We start from the raw sequence: 17,500 nt of genomic DNA, 5'->3' as shown, positions 1-17,500 counted from the left end.
TGGTTTAAATAAAAAATAAAAGGAAAAAATGGAACGGTGATCATCCTGGGAAAATCAAACATAGCGCTCAGTAAAAAAAAAAAAAAAAACAGTTGGAAATTTGCCACCTGGATTTAAGGGATTGCAGGGGTATTCCTTCTGGTCTATAATTCCCAGGATGATCTGTTGGGAGTAAAGGTAAGACAGCGAGCGTCCTGACTCTGAAAAGCAGGTACGATGTTGTGGTGAAGTGAATCCCAGGTGGGTTTACTGAATTGAGTGCCCGTGTGTGTGTGTGTGTGTGTGTGTGTGTGTGTGTGTGTGTGTGAGAGAGAGAGAGAGAGAGAGAGAGAGAGAGACCTGAACTGAGTGCCTATTTGTGTGTGTGTGTGTGTGTGTGTGCTTCAATTCTAACCAACCGTTAACATCCGTAAAACCTTATATTTTTCTTTTCTTTTCTTTCTTCAGCCAGATTATTTTAGTTGAAATAGTGTCCCCTGACCAAAATAATAAAACTCATGTGATGGTAGAAGAAGAAAATGGTGATCCCGTCATGGTTCTGAAATGGTACTGTAACCGAAATGTATTAAAGACAGGGATAGTAATAGTAGCAGTAGTAGTAGTAGTAGTAGCAGTGGTAATAATAATAATAATAATAATAATAATAATAATGTAGTAGCAGTCGTAGTAGGCGTAACAGTAGTAGCCCCAGGTTCATGTGAAACGTGCACCCGGTGAACTGCAGGCTGAAATTACCCTCCTGTAATAGTCCACCATCTTCCTTTTATCAGCGGATAGGATTGAAATGGGGACGTTTGTATAACCGGGCAGGTCCAAGACCCAGTTATATCAGTGCCACCTCGTGAAGGCGTCCCTCTCCACCACCATAGCAGATATAAAAGGAGAAAGTATATGTGAGCAAGACACACGTGAGAGAAAGACGGATTGGCCACGAAGGAACTAATATCAGGGCGAGAGTTTTGTGACGGGAATATATTATGTGGGAGAACGAGGAGAATGTGTGATGGGGAGGGAAGAATTATAGGAAGGGAGGGAACAGTGTGGGTGGGGGGTTGTGAGGGAGAGGGAACGTAGTGGTGGGAAGTTTGAATGAGATGGTGGTGGTGGTAATGGTGGTGATGATGGTGGTGGTGGTGATGGTGATGATGGTGGTGGTGATGAAAAAGGAAAGTAGGGTGGAGGTTTGAACAGTATGATGATGGTGGTATTGGTGGTGGTGGTGGTGGTGGTAGCGATGATGATGATGATGATGATGATGATGATGATTATGAAGATGATGATGATGAGGAGGAGGAGGAGAAAAATCACAGTAATAGATTCATAAAATTACATAATAGGGTAAAAAAGAAGAGAAAAAAAAGGAACTGAGAGAATACCTGACTGAGATGATGATGATGATGATGATGATGATAATGATGATGAATACGTCCTCGATGTGACGGGGTTAATGGCTTTCGTGCGGTTGATAGGCATAATTCTAAGCCTTCTCTTTTTATCTTTTGCTTATTCTCTTTTCTTTTTATTCCTAGCAAAATATTTTTGGCTGTTTTCTGCGGTAATCAATTATTTTTTTCAAATTTTTAGTTGATATCATATGTGTTCGACTTGGCATGGATTGACAGTCTCTCTCTCTATCTATCTGTCTATTTATTTATTTGTTTATTTATTTATTTTTCAGGAACGCCAACTCAGGAAACACATCGCCTCACCTGCCCTCACCTCAGCCACCAGTTAAGGTAAGTAAAATCACCTGGTTACACATCTTCATTCTCTCTCATGCCGTCATGATATTGTTTACAGAGATGGGGTAAGATTCTTGAACTTCTAAATAATCAATATCCTTTGGTAACTTAGATTTGATTCTCAGGATGAAGTAGGAACACGGAAAGATAAATAAGTGTTATATAATTTCACCTTGTTCGCAGATTTGATACGTAGGATGACCTAGGAACAAGGAAAGATAAATAAGAGTGTTACATCTCTCATTTCCTCGTTCTTCCTGCAGTTAACAGAGGCCTGCAGTCAGTTTTCTTGCCTAGCTTTTTTATCGTAGGAGGAACAGAGGATATGGGGAGACTCAATACCTTTTCTTTCTTTGTCTGTCCTGCAGTCTGTCTGTGTATCTGTCTCTTAGTTTATTTACCTTTTATCTGTCTATCTACCTGCCAGTTTTTATGTCTGTCTGTCTGTCTGTCTATCCATATGTCTATCTGTCTGCCTGTCTGTCTATCTCTCTATCTATCTGTCTATCTATCAAACAAACCTAAAAACTTCCAGTCTAACAGAGTAGCTCGTGGTTGATATACTCCTCTGATGGTCTGAGTTCTCCGCGTCTAATGTTTTTCACCTGTGAGATTCTTCAGGTGATGGACTAACTTCTTCATTAATTAGGGCTAATCAACAACTTCCAGGTGTGAGAGTCTCAAGGATGATTAGTTGAAGCCGTGAGTTAAAAGGACTGTAATGGAATTCTTAATAATATACTTCTTCCTTCACCTTTATCATTTTTTTTCTGTCTCTGTCCTCCTCATTTCCTTTTCTCCCATCGTTCCCGTCCCTTTTCACTGCTCTTCTTTCTTTTTTATGTGGTTGTTCAGTGGGTGACATGCCTAATGGGGTCCTGTAAGCCGGGAAACTATTAACAGCGCTGGGTGATAACCATATAACCAACCCATACGTGTAGTGTATTTCTGCGTTGAGAATAAGAGTTGGTGTGATGGTGTATGCCAGTGGATATATTGTGAGACTGGAACCACCTCCTCCGCCCCCTCCTGCTGTTACTACTACTGCTACTACTACTGCTGCTGCTACTACTACTGCTGCTACTACTACTACTACTACTGCTACTACTACTACTTCGGCTACTATTACCACTACTGCTACAACTGCTACTGCAAGCTGCTACCCCTGCTGTTACTACTACTACTACTACTACTAGGCCTACTACTCATCATCCCTACTCACCAACGACAGTAAGGTTAACTCTGGTGGTCTTGGTGGGCTGCAGCTTGAAGTCCACGCGACAGGTGTAGAGGCCCTGGTCATCCAAGGTCAAGGCCGAGACCCTGAGTAACGCTGGAGATGACCTGACCTCCAGCGTGGCCCTTGACCCCAGTTGTTCATCGTCTGACCAGTGTCTCTCTCTCCCTCGACCCAGCCACCTCTCGTCCAGTCTGGTGGTGGAGGAGGAGGTGTGGTTAGAGGAGGTGGTGGAGAAGGAGGGTTGGTTAGAGGAGGAGAAGGAAGTTTGGTTAGAGGAGGAGGAGGAAGATGAAAATAATGAGGAGGACGAATAATAATAATAATAATAGCTAATAATAATAATAATAATAATAATAATAGCAATGCTCATTTGAGCGGAATCTGTCTTTATCGAACTAGTGTTAGGCCGAAGAAGAAAATAACTTTGAGACAGTATCCTTCCCTTTTTTTTCCTTTGCAGTTGTCTCTCTGTCTATCTATTGCCAGACGCCTTAATTCCGTAAGGGGTGGCACAAACAAATCGCCTCCATGCCACCCTGTCCCACCCCAGTTGTGATCCAAGTTAATACCCTAGAAGAGGCATAAGTATAAGACGAGTTCCATAAGCAAGATTGTACCTTTTCTCAGTACCAGAACAACCCGTATAATTTCCTCTTGTTACCATTACAGGGCTTCTGTCCAGCTTAAACACGGCTTGGCTAAACAGAGGATATAAAAGATGATACAAGAAGCTGCCATGTTACGCTGCCTATAAAAAAAATAGATATGTATAGCACAGAACTATTATTTATATATATATTTTTTTATGCATAGATGAGTGGCATTATTTAACTCCCAGGAATATATTTGATTTTAACTAACACCAGAGCGTCTCTTCGCTGAATAGGCTTAATAACAGGTGTATATATATTGTGTGTGTGTGTGTGTGTGTGTGTGTGTGTGTGTGTGTGTGTGTGTGTGTGTGTGTACGTACGTTGATGGTAAACATGCCATTTATAATACCAGCAGTAAGTTGATGATACTGATGATGATGATGGTGACGATGCTGATGATGATAATGATGGATTGTCGTCTTGAAAGTATGCCCCTAAAACTATCAAAACATAAAGATCATTTTGGCTTGAAGTGGAAATAATCCTTGAAAAATTAAGCCACTTTTATCCAATAACATACTTCCTTTATTATTCTTACTACGGCCAGACGATATTATTAAAGTTAGGGTTGGATTTTCTCACTACAGGGATTAGAAATAGCTTTAATTTACTCCTAGACTACTAAGGTCTCTTCTAACTTGAATTAAATCATCCGAAGGGAGAAAGAATTAAACAGAAAGTTGACCATCGTACTGAATGGATTAATAAAAAAAGGAAAACACCAGAAAAGAAAAGAGGAAAAAAGAAAAGAAAGAAGAAAGATAAAAAGATAAGAGAAAGAGAAAACAAAAAATAAAACAAAAAAAGGTAAAGAAAGGAAAGTAAAGAAAGAAAAGAAAGAAAAAAACTGGAAAAAGAAAACAAGAACAGAAAAAAAATAACGGAAAGAAAAAAAAGAAAAACGAAAAAAGAAAAAGCAGAAAAAGGAAAAGAAAATAGGAAGTACCTCATAGATTAAAACTTGTGGCTCCTCCTCCTGTATAAACCCAACATGACAAAGATATCGAAGGCAAAGTTGTTATCGCCTTAGCAGACCCGTAGACCCACTGGGGGTGTGATGTGAAGAGGAGGAGAGGAGGAGAAGGAGGAAGAAGAAGACTGATGATGATGATGATGATGATGACGAAGAGAAGGAAGAGAAGGAGAAGAGAAGGAGAAGAAGAAGAAGAAAACTGATGATGGTGATGATGATGATGATGAAAAAGAAGAGGAGGAGGAGGAAGAAGATGATGAAGAAGAAGAAAAGATGATGATGATGATGATAATGATGATGAAAAGGAAGAAGACGAAAAAGAAGAAAACGAGGAGGAAGAAGAAGAAGAAAAAGATGATGAGGAGAAGGAGGAGGAGAAAAAGAAAACGAGGAGGAAGAAGAAGAAGAAGGAGAAAAAGAAGAAGACGAGGAGGAGGAGGAGGAGGAGGAGAAAAAGAGGAAGTACGAGCAAAATATTTTAGCACTTAAAATATTGAGGCTCCATCCTGTGTTCTAGCAAACAGCTCCGTCCCTAAGGCCAAGCTGGAGAGAGAGAGAGAGAGAGAGAGAGAGAGAGAGAGAGAGAGAGAGAGAGAGAGAGAGGAAAAATTGAAAGAAAAAAGGAGAGCGAGTGAAGCAGATAAGGTAACAAAGGAGAGAGAGAAAAAAAGAGAGAAAAAGAAAATGGAGAGGGTGTAGGGTTAAGACAGAGGAGAGAGGCCACGATGGAATGTCAAAGATGGGGCAGAGAGGAAGAAGAGGAAGAGGAGATGGAAGATGAGGAATGGGAGAGGAAGTGAGAGGGAAGAAGGAGAGGAGAGAGAGGGAGGAGAAGAATAACGGGACAGGATGTAGGTGAGAGAGAGAGAGAGAGAGAGAGAGAGAGAGCTATGCAAAATATAATCGTGTGGATATAGCACGACTGAATAAAAAAAAAAATAGAACGAAAAAAATGAGAAACGCACTGACTTTGTTTTTGGTCGACTCTGTAAAATATAAAGCTTGATTTTAAAACTAGGACCAATATTTCAAATTGTTTCGTTCGGAGTTTCACACGGTGGTATATATGTACACTGGGAGTAGCGAGAGGTGTGTGTGTGTGTGTGTGTGTGTGTGTGTGTGTGTGTGTGTGTGTGTTTTTACTGTGTTTTATAGAGACAGGAAGAGTACCGGTAGTGAATATTTTTTTATTTTATTTATATTTATCTTGCTTTGTTAAGAATAATATGCTGTGTGTGTGTGTGTGTGTGTGTGTGTGTGTGTGTGTGTGTGGCAAAATGTTCACCGATGCGAATGTAACAAATACTTTTTTTTCTGTCTGTGCTCACATCTCATCCAAATACCACATGCGAGGAGTAACTTTTTGCAGCGACCGTGTGGAGAGAGAGAGAGAGAGAGAGAGAGAGAGAGAGAGAGAGAGAGAGAGAGAGAAATGGAAGAGAAAGTGGGAGGGGAAAAAGAAGACCCATCGAGCTGAGGGGATGATGACGAATTGGGGAAATAAAAAGAGGGGAGCTGAGGAGAGCAGGTCCTGGGGAGTTTTGAGAGCCTTTGGGGGCTTTTTTTTTTTTTTTTTTTTTTTTTTTGAGGGGGAGGGGAAGGGAATTTAAAGAAACGGAAATATTGAGGTTCGGGGAATTTGGGGGAGAGTTTTGGAGAGTCTGGGGAGGGTTTGTGGAGGCTAGGGATGGCTTGGGGAGGCTAGGGAGTGTATGGGGAGCCTAGGGAGTGTATGGGGAGCCTAGGGAGTGTATGGGGAGGCTAGGGAGTGTATGGGGACGCTAGGGAGTGTTTGGGGTGGCTGAGGAGCGTGTGGGGAGGCTAGGAAGGGTTTGAGGAGATTGGGGATGGTTTGGGGAAGCTAGGAAATGTTTGGGTAGGCTAGGGAGTGTTTGAGGAGGCTAGGAAGGGTTTGGGGAGGCTGGAGGAGACTAGGGAAGGTTTGGGGATGCTAGGTAAGGCCTGGAGATGCTGGAGGAGTTTGGGAGCAGACAGGCCGTGTACCCAGTTGACTACAGCCTTAAGTTGCCCTTTTTCTGCAGTCTACCATCCTTGTTCCGAGAGACAGAAAATGGGTTGAGGGACGATTGTATTACCGGGCAGTGACTTCGCATGGTTGTATCAGTGCCACCACGTGAAGGCGTCCCTCCCTCCGCCAGTGAGATGGGTGATTGAGAGAATCATCCCTGAGAAAAGTTTTATGGGATCTAAAGCGAGGGGAATATGTAATTGGCTCGGTTATGTCATTAGAGAGAGAGAGAGAGAGAGAGTTACGGATAGTACTCCTTTTACGAACCGTCTTCATTTTTACTAATCGGCCGCCACAACCACTATCTTCCTCCTCTTCTTCCTCTTCTCCCTGTTCCTCCTCCTTTTCTTCCTCTTCTCCCTGTTCCTCCTCCTCCTCCTCCTCCTCCTCCTCAGCCTCCTCGTGCTCCATCCCCAACCCTCCTCTTTTATATTTTTTCCAGCCCAGTAACTCTTCCCAGAACCAGAATTTGGACTAAAATAGGGACGTTTTAACTCACGTCTCCTGCAAGACAAACGGCCGAAGGAATTTTACGGCTACTACGAACATTTTCTTGCCCGTAAATTTAGTTCTTCGACGAGGCTCCTATTAGTCAAACGCTAAAATATTTCAGGTGTAAAGTTTGTATCCTATCCCTTCCGTCCCACCCCCACTAACTCAGCCCCCCTGCCATCATGTCACCCTCCCCTCCATGCTTTCCCCCCCCTTCATGCTTTCCCCCTCTCGCTGCTTTCCTTCCCCCTCCTACTTCTTTCTTTCCCCCTCCTACTTCTTTCTTTTCCCCTCCCACTTGTTTCCTTCCCCCTCTCACTTCATTCTTTCCCCCCTGCTACTTCTTTCCTTCCCCCTCCCACTTCTTTCCTTCCCCCTCCCACTTCTTTCCCTCTCCCACTTCTCCCTTTTCCCCTCCCACTCCTTTCTCTCCTTCCTTTCCCCTTCCCTCTTATCTCCCCCTCCCCCATAATCAGAGACATCTCATTCTCCCCGTTTTACACAGTGAAGGACTTCCCCTCCACCTTTCCCCTACATCCCTTCCCCCTCCTCTCCCCTCCCTTACCCCCACAGGCATATACATCCCCCTCCCCATAAGCCTCAGTCAGACCCATTCCTCCCTCCCTTCCCTTCCCCCACAATCACCCCCCCTACTTAAAATTCAACCCTCCCCCCCATCAGTCTTACAAAAAAAAAAAAAAAAAACGTATTTTGGTTGGTTCAGGAGGCTACTTAACGCCTGTTCCTGAGCTATTTGTTTTCCATATTATAACGTACAGTTCAGCTATGTGTTTCGTATATGATTGTAACCCTCTCATGGTTGGAATAACTCTACCATTACAACTAAAGCCAGACGATTTTATTCAACTGAGAGAGAGAGAGAGAGAGAGAGAGAGAGAGAGAGAGAGGAGTCATAAAAGTTTAGGGGTGTTAATCGCCTCTCCAAACCACATTAATCAAAGCAGGTATTAGGGGGATTTAAGCGGATTTTACAGAGACTGAGAGAATGAGGAAAATGAGCTGCAAATTCGTCCAGATAAGCATTAGTAAGTTTGCCTGACAGAAAGCTTAGAGAGAGAGAGAGAGAGAGAGAGAGAGAGAAGCCTATTGAGTGCGACTACTTCTGTCTTTCCTTTTTTCTCCTAACATCAGATATTTTCTCAACACATATTCTTTTGCCATTCATTCCTCTTCACTTACACAGCTGCTTCCCTTCTGCCATCCAACCATTCCTCCTTCTCCCTCCCTGCCCTCCTCTCCCTTTCAACTCTCCCCCCTTAAAATGAATCACTATCCCTTTCTCCTCATTTTCCTTCCTTCTCTACCTTTCTCCCCCCTTTTTCATACCTCCCATTCTCCCTCCTTCACCTTCCCAATTATCTCTCTCTCTCTCTCTCTCTCTCTCCATTCATGTCTATATATCTCCCTTCTTCACCCAAATCTCCCCCCCCCCTCTCTCCCTTCGCCTTCTCTCTCTTCATCTCCCATCCATCTCTCTTTACCTCATCCCTCTTTCCTCATCTCTATTTGCAAATCCTCCTCCTCCTCTCCCTCTCTCCCTACCCATTCATCTCTCCCTCCTTCACCCAAATCCTCTCCCTTCCTTCTCCCTCGCCAAATCAATCCTCTCACAGACCCTCAATCAACAGCCCAGCCCCGGCCACACTCACACGAGGTCACACGAGAGGCCCATTTGCATAGATTGTGGCAGAGGTCACTGTAGGGATCTCTCTCTCTCTCTCTCTCTCTCCAGCCACAATCACAGCCTTTTCTCACTCACGCCTCTCCATCCACACTACATTTTTTCAGTCATTCACAAAAATTAATTAGTTCACTTTTCACTGTGGCATTTTCCAATACCCATTCACTGTTATTTATTCATTCATAGGCCAGCAGGTAATTCCCGATACCTGTATACACCAACAGTCACACTCACACTCTTTCAATTAAGCTGAATTTGCCCCTCTCTCTCTCTCTCTCTCTCTCTCTCTCTCTCTCTCTCTCTCTCAATATGAAATGCAAGTGAAAAGTCATTGCGGTCTTTTTCAGTTTTAAGTTCATGTTGGTTGTAACGCTGAATGTTTCCAGTTCTGCTTTTTCCAATATCTTCTTGTTGCATCTTCATTATTGCATGGATTCTGGTGATGAAGAGGGACGCCTTCACTTGGTGGCATTGATATAAGCGGTCGGTGGAGCTGCCTGGTTATACAAACGTGCCTTGACTCCCTGTCTCTCGAAAGGAGGATGGTGGTCTGCAGAAGGACAACTTTAGCCTGCAATCCACGGGGTTCACGTTTCAGATGAGCCTGGAGCATCAACGACAACAGAAACAACGCAAACATAGCTATAAACATAAACAAACAGCATAAACAGCAGTCTAAACAAAAACATACATCATAAACACTGACAATCGTTCATCACCGTCCAATCTGGCAATCAGCCCATATGATGCCATGTGTCACAATAATTAGAATTTTTATTTTGTAATAATGCATTCTATATAGCCAAATCAGTTCATACAGTATGGAGTAATTTTCTAGTGTAGTACATTGTGCCTCGTGATGTAATGCAGTGTACATTTATCTGAGTGTAATTAACTATGATGCAGGGATAAAATAAATTGTGCTCTAATTATGTAGCAGAGACACGCAAAACACGCCTGTCCGGACGTGGTGAGAGAGAGAGAGAGAGAGAGAGAGAGAGAGAGAGAGAGAGAGAGAGAGACAAATGAGGGATTTAGCATGAGCAGTAATTGAATCAGTGAGTAGGGGAGAATATGGGTGGACAGAGAGAGAGAGAGAGAGAGAGAGAGAGAGAGAGAGAGAAAGTAGCCAAATGAGGGATTTAGCATGAGTAGTAATTGAGTCAGTGAGTAGGCGAAAATATGGGTGGAGCGAGAGAGGGGAATTAGTCAAATGAGAGATTTAGCATGAGCAGTAACCGAGTCAGTGAGTAGAAGAGAGAGAGAGAGAGAGAGAGAGAGAGAGAGAGAGAGAGAGAGAGAGAGAGAGGCCAGTTACGAGAATGAACAATACCGGTTGAAGAGTAAGTGAGAGTCGGAGAATACGAGTGAATAATGAGAAAGAAATGACTGAATGAGTGAATAAATGAGCCAGTGAATAATTCTCTCTCTCTCTCCCTTCCTTCACCACCCACGATCCTTCAACCCTTTTTCTCCCTCTATTCTCTCACTCTTCAATCTCCATCCTTATTTTTCCCTCTGTTCCTCCCTCATCTATCCGTACTCATCTTTCCCTCTCCCTCCTCTCTTCTTCCTTACTCTCTATTCCTCTTCCCCCTCTCTCTTTCCTCTCTTCTCCTCCACTCTGTTCCCTTCCCCCTCACACTGCTCTCCTTCTTCCTTTTCCCTCTCCTTTTCTCTTCTCCTACCTCTCTTTTCCCCCTCCTCCTTCCATTCTCCTCCACTTCCACTTCTTCCATCTCTTTTTCCCCCCAAACCCTGCTCTTCTTCCTCCCCCCGCTGTCTCTCTCTTCATCCCTACTTCCCTGTACTCGACCTCCCCCCCCTCCTCCTTTACTTATCCTCTTCCTCTGTCACTCCTTTCCTCCCTCTCCCCCTATCCTCCCCACACCTCTCCTCCTCCCCACCCCACTCTCTCTCCTATCCCTCTCCCCGTCCTTCCCTTTATTCATCCCCTACTCCCCCCCCCTCTCTCTCTCTCTCCCCATCCCCCAGCCGATCTAATCAAGGAGAATTATGTCCAGGGCTACAAAGTCAGTTTCGCTAGTTACGAGTTTGCCCTCCAATTGTCGATACAGAAAAAAAGAAAAAAATTATATAACTTTTTTCTCTCTTTTTTTTTGGCATTGGCGAATTTTAGTGTGCTAACTTTGAGACCTGATCAGAAAAATATGTATTGGTGTTGCCGTTGTTTTCTAAGGTAATTTTCACGGTTCTTTTCTTGGTGTATTTTCGCCTCGTTAACAGAAGAGGCGTTATGGAGGGAGTAAATAAATGGGGGGGGGGAGAAGAGGGATAGTCTCATTTTTCAGGTTCTTTGGTTTAGGCACTCTCTCTCTCTCTCTCTCTCTCTCTCTCTCTCTCTCTCTCTCTCTCTCTCTCTCGCTATCAGTAGGATATCAAGGAAAAAGTTCATAGAGAAATTGTTATTGTTTCATTTTAACTTTACTCTCTCTCTCTCTCTCTCTCTCTCTCTCTCTTCTTTTCCAGATTAACACATTTAAGTTCTTTGTATTTTCTCATTACTGACGCATGATGGTGGGTCCTTTCTCTCTCTCTCCCCCCACACACACACACAGGCATCGTATTCGTGATCCCATCCCGGCCGAGCCTCAATGAAATAGTTTTAAAGCAATCGAGTTTTTTTTTCTTTTTTCTCCCTTTTTTTTTCTCTCTGCTCTGTTTTTGCGAGTCGTTTTATTGTCTTTTTTCCTCTGCCAAACAAGCGCTGGGTTTGCCGCGTGTTTGCCTCGGCGTTACACTGATTTTTTTTTCTCTCTCTCCTTTTCTCCCTTTTTTGACTTTTTATTTATTTATTTTTTTTAATGCTTGGGACAGAAATATTTGCGGTTTGGACTTCCATCCTGTACGCAGAGAATTCGTTCGGGAAAAAGATGTGTGTGTGTGTGTGTGTGTGTGTGTGCGTGTGTGTGTGTGTGTGTGTGTGTGTGTGTGTGTGTGTGTTTAGAGGGCAGTGTACAATTGTAATTTAGTCTTTCGCTGTTAGCCTCTAGTTTTTCTTTTTGTATCTACGTGTGTGTGTGTGTGTGTGTGTGTGTGTGTGAATAAAGGAATTTCTCTAACCTCTTCTATCAACGGGCTCTCCCAAGCTCTATCGATTAACTTCTTCAATACAACACTAAAAATAAAGATGAATCCTAGTGCTAATAGAGTTAAGGGGAGCAGTTTTTTCCCATGACTTAATAAAAAACGACTCGCAGAGCTAATAAAGTTAATGGGGGAAGTTAATGGGAGCAAATTAATGGAAGTAAGTTAATGGGAGCAAATTAATGGGGGCATACTAATGGGAGCAAGTTAATGGGAGCAAATTAATGGGGGCATACTAATGGGAGCAAGTTAATGGGAGCAGACTAATGGGAGCAAATTAATGGGGGCAAGTTAATTGGAGCAAATTAATGGGGGCAAGTTAATGGGGACAAACTAATGGGAGCAAGTTAATGGGGGCAAGTTAATTGGAGCAGATTTATGGGGGCAAGTTAATGGGGACAAACTAATGGAAGCAAGTTAATGGGGGCAAACTAATGGGGACAAGTTAATGGGGGCAGACTAATAGGAGCAAAGTAATGGGAGCAAACTAATAGGAGCACGTTAATGGGAGCAAATTAATGAGAGCACGTTAATGGGAGCAAATCAATGGGAGTAGGTTAATGGGAGGAAGGTAATGGGAGCCTTTTTTCCCGTTACATAGAGGAAATAATAAAGCCATGTGCTTATAGAGTTAGTGGAAGGATTGTTTTCTGTAACTTAAAACAAATTTGTGAATGGGAGCACTTTTTTTTTTTTCCCAATAATCTGACCCTTACCTGCCTCACCTGGCCTGACACCTCACCTGCCAGGCCTCACTCGCACACTGACAGGTAATTGGCCCTCTCATTAACCTATCAGCAAGCCCGGAAAATCACCTAGGCTGGATATTGGCTTTAAATGAGTTGGCTCACTTTCCCGTTTTGTTGACATTAACTCTTGTGCTTTTTAGGCATTTCTTCGCTTTTTCTTTTTAATCCTCTGTTTTATTGGATGAAGATTAACTTTTTTTTAATGCAAGGAAGTAGGAACCAAAGGCCAGGAACCCGCAAATTGTTCCCTCCAAGAAAAAATAAAAAGTTAACAGAGAGGCTGAACTTGCTCAGTGATGAAACAGGATTAAAATTTGCCTAATACGTGTTATTGATTTTATTATTGCTTCTGCCAGACGATTTTATTCAGCTGAGATTAATTTTCCGGTAGCATGGCATTGTTTGTCATTTATTTTTATCATTATTATTTTTTTCTTATTTTTCTATCGCTATTTTTTTTTCGTTTTTCGAGGTCTTTCGTAATGAAGAGGATAGAAATTGCCTTCATTGTATTTCTCTCTCTCTCTCTCTGGCCACTTTTTCCGACATTTATTTTTATTCTTTTTCCTTTATTTTGTCTCCCAGTTGTTTTCACTTCCTTCTTTATTGTCTCTTCCATTTCTTTATCCTCCCTTCCTTTATTCTTTTCTCCCTTTCTTCCCTCCTCTACCCTCCCCCCTCATTCTTTGTCTCATCTCCGTCTACCTCATTACCTTCATTGTTATCTTAGCTTGTTTTCCTTTCACAGTGCATTATCCCCCTTCTTAATGGCTCCCTAGTTCTTTCCCTCCCTTTCACTGGCATCCGTTGTCGTCTTAACCCTTTCAGCCCGTGGTCATGTTGAGTAGTTTATTCTTGCTACCTGAAGACGATTCTGTGTGACATGAGGACCGTATAATTCCTGGGTTCATCTCAGGCGTGAACTCAGTGGACTGGAGGCTAAAATTACTTCATCATATACAGTCCACTATCCTCTTTGGGGGTAGAGAGTGAGGGCGTTCAGGGACGTTTGTACAACCGGGCAGTGCCGTTATCCAGTTATATCGGTGCCATCGAGTGAAGGCGGCCCCCTCCAGCATCCCTCTGTCATCCTTCTGCTAGTGAAGGGTACACCAGATGCCACAAGTACGAATTAATCCGAAAAATGTATTTAAAAAGAGACATGGAAGTTATCACTGAGTAACCATACAGTAGGTCATCTTCCCTTATCCCGACACCTCACGCATGGATCTGGTGTGTGTGTGTGTGTGTGTGTGTGTGTGTGTGTGTGTGTGTGTGTGTGTGTGTTTGTGTGTGTGTGTGTGTGTGTGTGTGTGTGTGTGTGTGTGTGTGTGTGTGTGTGTGTGTGTGTGCACGCTTTATTTCTGAGACTGGACATGGACAAGCACACCCGTTCCTGATATTCAATACTATACCCTCACACACACCAACAAAAGTTTGGTTCCCGTCAGCACTAAAACTCACACTAGGTCTCCAGTACTCTCTCTCTCTCTCTCTTATATAATGATTCCTGCGCACATAAAGATAAATACATACAATTCATAGGTATGGAAGGGAGAAAGCGAGATTTCCCCATGAATGAGAGTATACCCTTGTCTCATTCCCTTTCATTGTTACCTCCCCCCACTCACTCATCCTGCCTTTGCCATCATCACACCCCTCTCCCCACACCTCCCCCTCCCTCCCATCCCCCAACCCCGACCCTCCCAACCTCTACCCCGCAACCCCCCTGCTGAACCGGCGTGAGGGGTAAACATATTTGTCCCTAGCGGCTGCGACATCCGGCTGGCAGGCTGCTGGCTGTCCCTCCTCCCCCCCTCCCCTATCTCTCTCTCTCTCTCTCTCTCTCTCTCTCTCTCTCTCTCTCTCTCTCTCTCACACACACACACACACACACACACACACACACACACACACCATAATGTAACACGTTTCTACACTCAGCGTCCCAAATATGGCTCAGCAGAATAAAATCGTCTGCCATTGGCTAGAACTAAATACTAGAGTTGTTCCGAGCAGGAGAAGGTTCAGGGTGACAGTATCAACACTCTCAGGCTCTATACTTACTCTGTATTGTATCGTCTGACTTTACCAATAATATTATACTAGAAATGACAAGCGTTAAGATCAACATAAGGATTTTTTTTTTCCCATAATGTTAAGCTTTCAATGTGTGTGTGTGTGTTTGTATGTATGTGTGTGTGTGTTTGTATGTGTGTGTGTGTGTGTGTGTGTGTGTGTGTGTGTGATTGTATATATGTGATTTTTTTTTTCAATATTCAAGATAGAAATAACGAAAGTCATCCTGCAAAATTTACTCTTCCAACTTCACATCGACGAGAAGCCAGTGTCATGATCTGTTAATATTAAAACGCTAATGATTTTAAAGAGCGGAGGTCGTAGACAGTGCGAAAGACCAGTTGAAAGCATGAAAGCGCAGGTGCATGGTTTAATTTTTACATCAGAGCTGGACAGAAAAGTGCTTAGCTGCTTTAGTGTCTCATGCCCGCCGTAATGAGGGAGAAATGAATGCAAGCAGAGAGTTGGAAGAGCAGTGAGGAGAATAATTTCATTTGGAGAGAGAGAGAGAGAGAGAGAGGGAGGATGAAACGGGTCAGTAAGAGGAGAGGTGATGGGATGAAAAGCTTTTGATACAACCCTATTCAGCAGTCCTATATGCGGTAAGCTTCCCCACACATGACAGCAGTAATCCAGGCATGGATGAATAAGTTCCATGTAGAAAGTCAGCAAGTGATTAAAGAAAGCACAGGGTCGTTGCAGCACACCTAACCTTTGCGAAGCTGGTATTGCGAGAGAAATAATGACATCTTTCGAACCATGATCAAGGATATTGCGATAAGATGCAGGAACGTTATTTTACATTGTTGAAGGTAAGAGGATAGTCATGTGGAAGCAGAGAAGAGAAAAGATGGAGGGAGAGGAGAGGGTTGGAAGGGACGAGAAGGAAGAAAGGAAGAGACATAGGGAGAGAAGAAAGGACAGGTAAAAAAAGGGAGGAGAGGGGAAGGAAAGGGAGGAGAGTGAAGGGAAGGATGGAGAGAGGAGGGAGAGTACGATTCTGGAGAAGATGGATGTGAATGAGGTTGAGGAGGAGTATAATGGAAGTTCAGGGAGGAAGAACGATATTTTTAAGTTGCAGATAGATAGATAGATAAATAAATAGATGGATAGAAAGATGGAGAGAGACACTTACAGACGGACAGAAAGACAGACAGACGGAAACAGACACAGATAGACAGACAGACATACAGAGAAGGGGGAAGAATTACACAACTTACAGAGACAGGAAGGGAAGGAAGAAAGTGTAAACAGAGAAACAGAAAATGTGGACAAAATAAATAAACAGACAGACAGACACAAACACAAGCAAACACGGCGACCGAGAAAACAAGCAAGATAATAAAACAATGATGAACAAACAGCCAGAGCCAAAAAGCGAACCGATGGGTCATTTTTACCGGTGAGAGGGAGAGAGAGAGAGAGAGAGAAATCTTGGAGAAATGTGTTGCATATACTGTACAGTATGTGTGCATGATTGTGTACGTGTATGTGTGTGTGTGTGTGTGTCTGAGAGAGAGAGAGAGAGAGAGAGAGAGAGAGAGAGAGAGAGAATATTTGGAGAAATGTGTTGCGTGTATGTGTGCATGTGTGTGTGTGTGTGTGTGTGTGTGTGTGTGTGTGTGTGTGTGTGTGTGTGTGTGTGTGTGTGTGTCATTATCACTTTCAGAATACTAGGAGCCAACAACACTCAGTCCAGATTCAATTATTCTTGCATTGTTTTTACGGGATCATGTAGTTAGAACTGAGAGAGAGAGAGAGAGAGAGAGAGAGAGAGAGAGAGAGAGAGAGAGAGAGATATGAGCAAGGAAGAGATGGGATGCTTACCAACTTTTTCCTCTTTCTTTTATAGAGTTGGTTTTTGGCAGTGAGGAGTGTTTTCGCGGGGGAGGGGGGGAGGATCACTTTCTGTGTGTGCCGGGACAGAGTTATGAGAGAGAGAGAGAGAGAGAGGGGGGGGGGTGAGCTGAGCATGTAGTGTGAAAAAATATTATTGTTGACGAGGGAAAAATATTTAATGATTGTGCCTTTGGGGTAAGAGAGAGAGAGAGAGAGAGGGAGAGAGAGAGAGAGAGAGAGAGAGAGAGAGAGAGAGAGAGACAGTGGGGGTACGTTGTAGGAGAAAAAGCGAAAAATATAACTTTGCGAAATGATAAGTTGGGTTTATTTGTGTGAGAGAGAGAGAGAGAGAGAGAGAGAGAGAGAGAGAGAGAGAGAGAGAGAGAGAGAGAGAGAGAGAGAGAGAGAGAGAGAGAGAGAGAGAGAGAGAGAGAGAGAGAGAGAGAGAGAGAGAGAGAGAGGAGGATGAGCTGAGCATGTAAGAGTGTGAAAGAAAAATATTTTTATTTGCGTGGGAAAAATAATGATTGTGCCTTTCGGATAAGAGAGAGAGAGAGAGAGAGAGAGAGAGAGAGAGAGAGAGGATGAGCTGAGCATGTAAGAGTGTGAAAGAAAAATATTTTTGTTTGCGTGGGAAAAATATTTAATGATTGTGCCTTTCGGATAAGAGGGAGAGAGAGGAAGGGAGGGAGGGAGGGTGGGATGGGTGAGGGAGTGGTGGGATATACAGTATTTATGTTAAACAGAGTAGCAGGGGAAAGGAAGTGAGACGCTGGGTAGAATGTGTGTGTGTGTGTGTGTGTGTGTGTGAGAGAGAGAGAGAGAGAGAGAGAGAGAAGCGAGCATGCTGGAGGAGTGAGGACGAAAAATAGGACAGTCTGTGTGAAAAATATT

At 43.3% G+C, this 17,500-nt stretch overlaps 1 protein-coding gene across 1 annotated transcript in view; it reads right to left on the bottom strand.

Annotated features, from left to right (window-relative positions):
- Window positions 1–17,500, bottom strand: part of LOC145398888 (protein turtle homolog A-like) — a 114,219-nt gene that overhangs the window by 62,292 nt on the left and 34,427 nt on the right. Inside the window, exon 4 of the mRNA XM_080271626.1 lies at window positions 2,965–3,173. Coding sequence (XP_080127752.1) covers window positions 2,965–3,173 — 209 coding nt within the window. The remainder of the gene's footprint in view (window positions 1–2,964; window positions 3,174–17,500) is intronic.

The sequence above is a fragment of the Coenobita brevimanus genome, chromosome 5, assembly GCF_032717465.1.
Source record: "Coenobita brevimanus isolate Jiangsu-jjx chromosome 5, ASM3271746v2, whole genome shotgun sequence".
NCBI classification, from domain to species: Eukaryota; Metazoa; Arthropoda; class Malacostraca; order Decapoda; family Coenobitidae; genus Coenobita; species Coenobita brevimanus.
The sequence above is the reverse complement of the archived record's forward strand: the minus strand, read 5'-3'. Positions and strand labels throughout refer to the sequence as shown.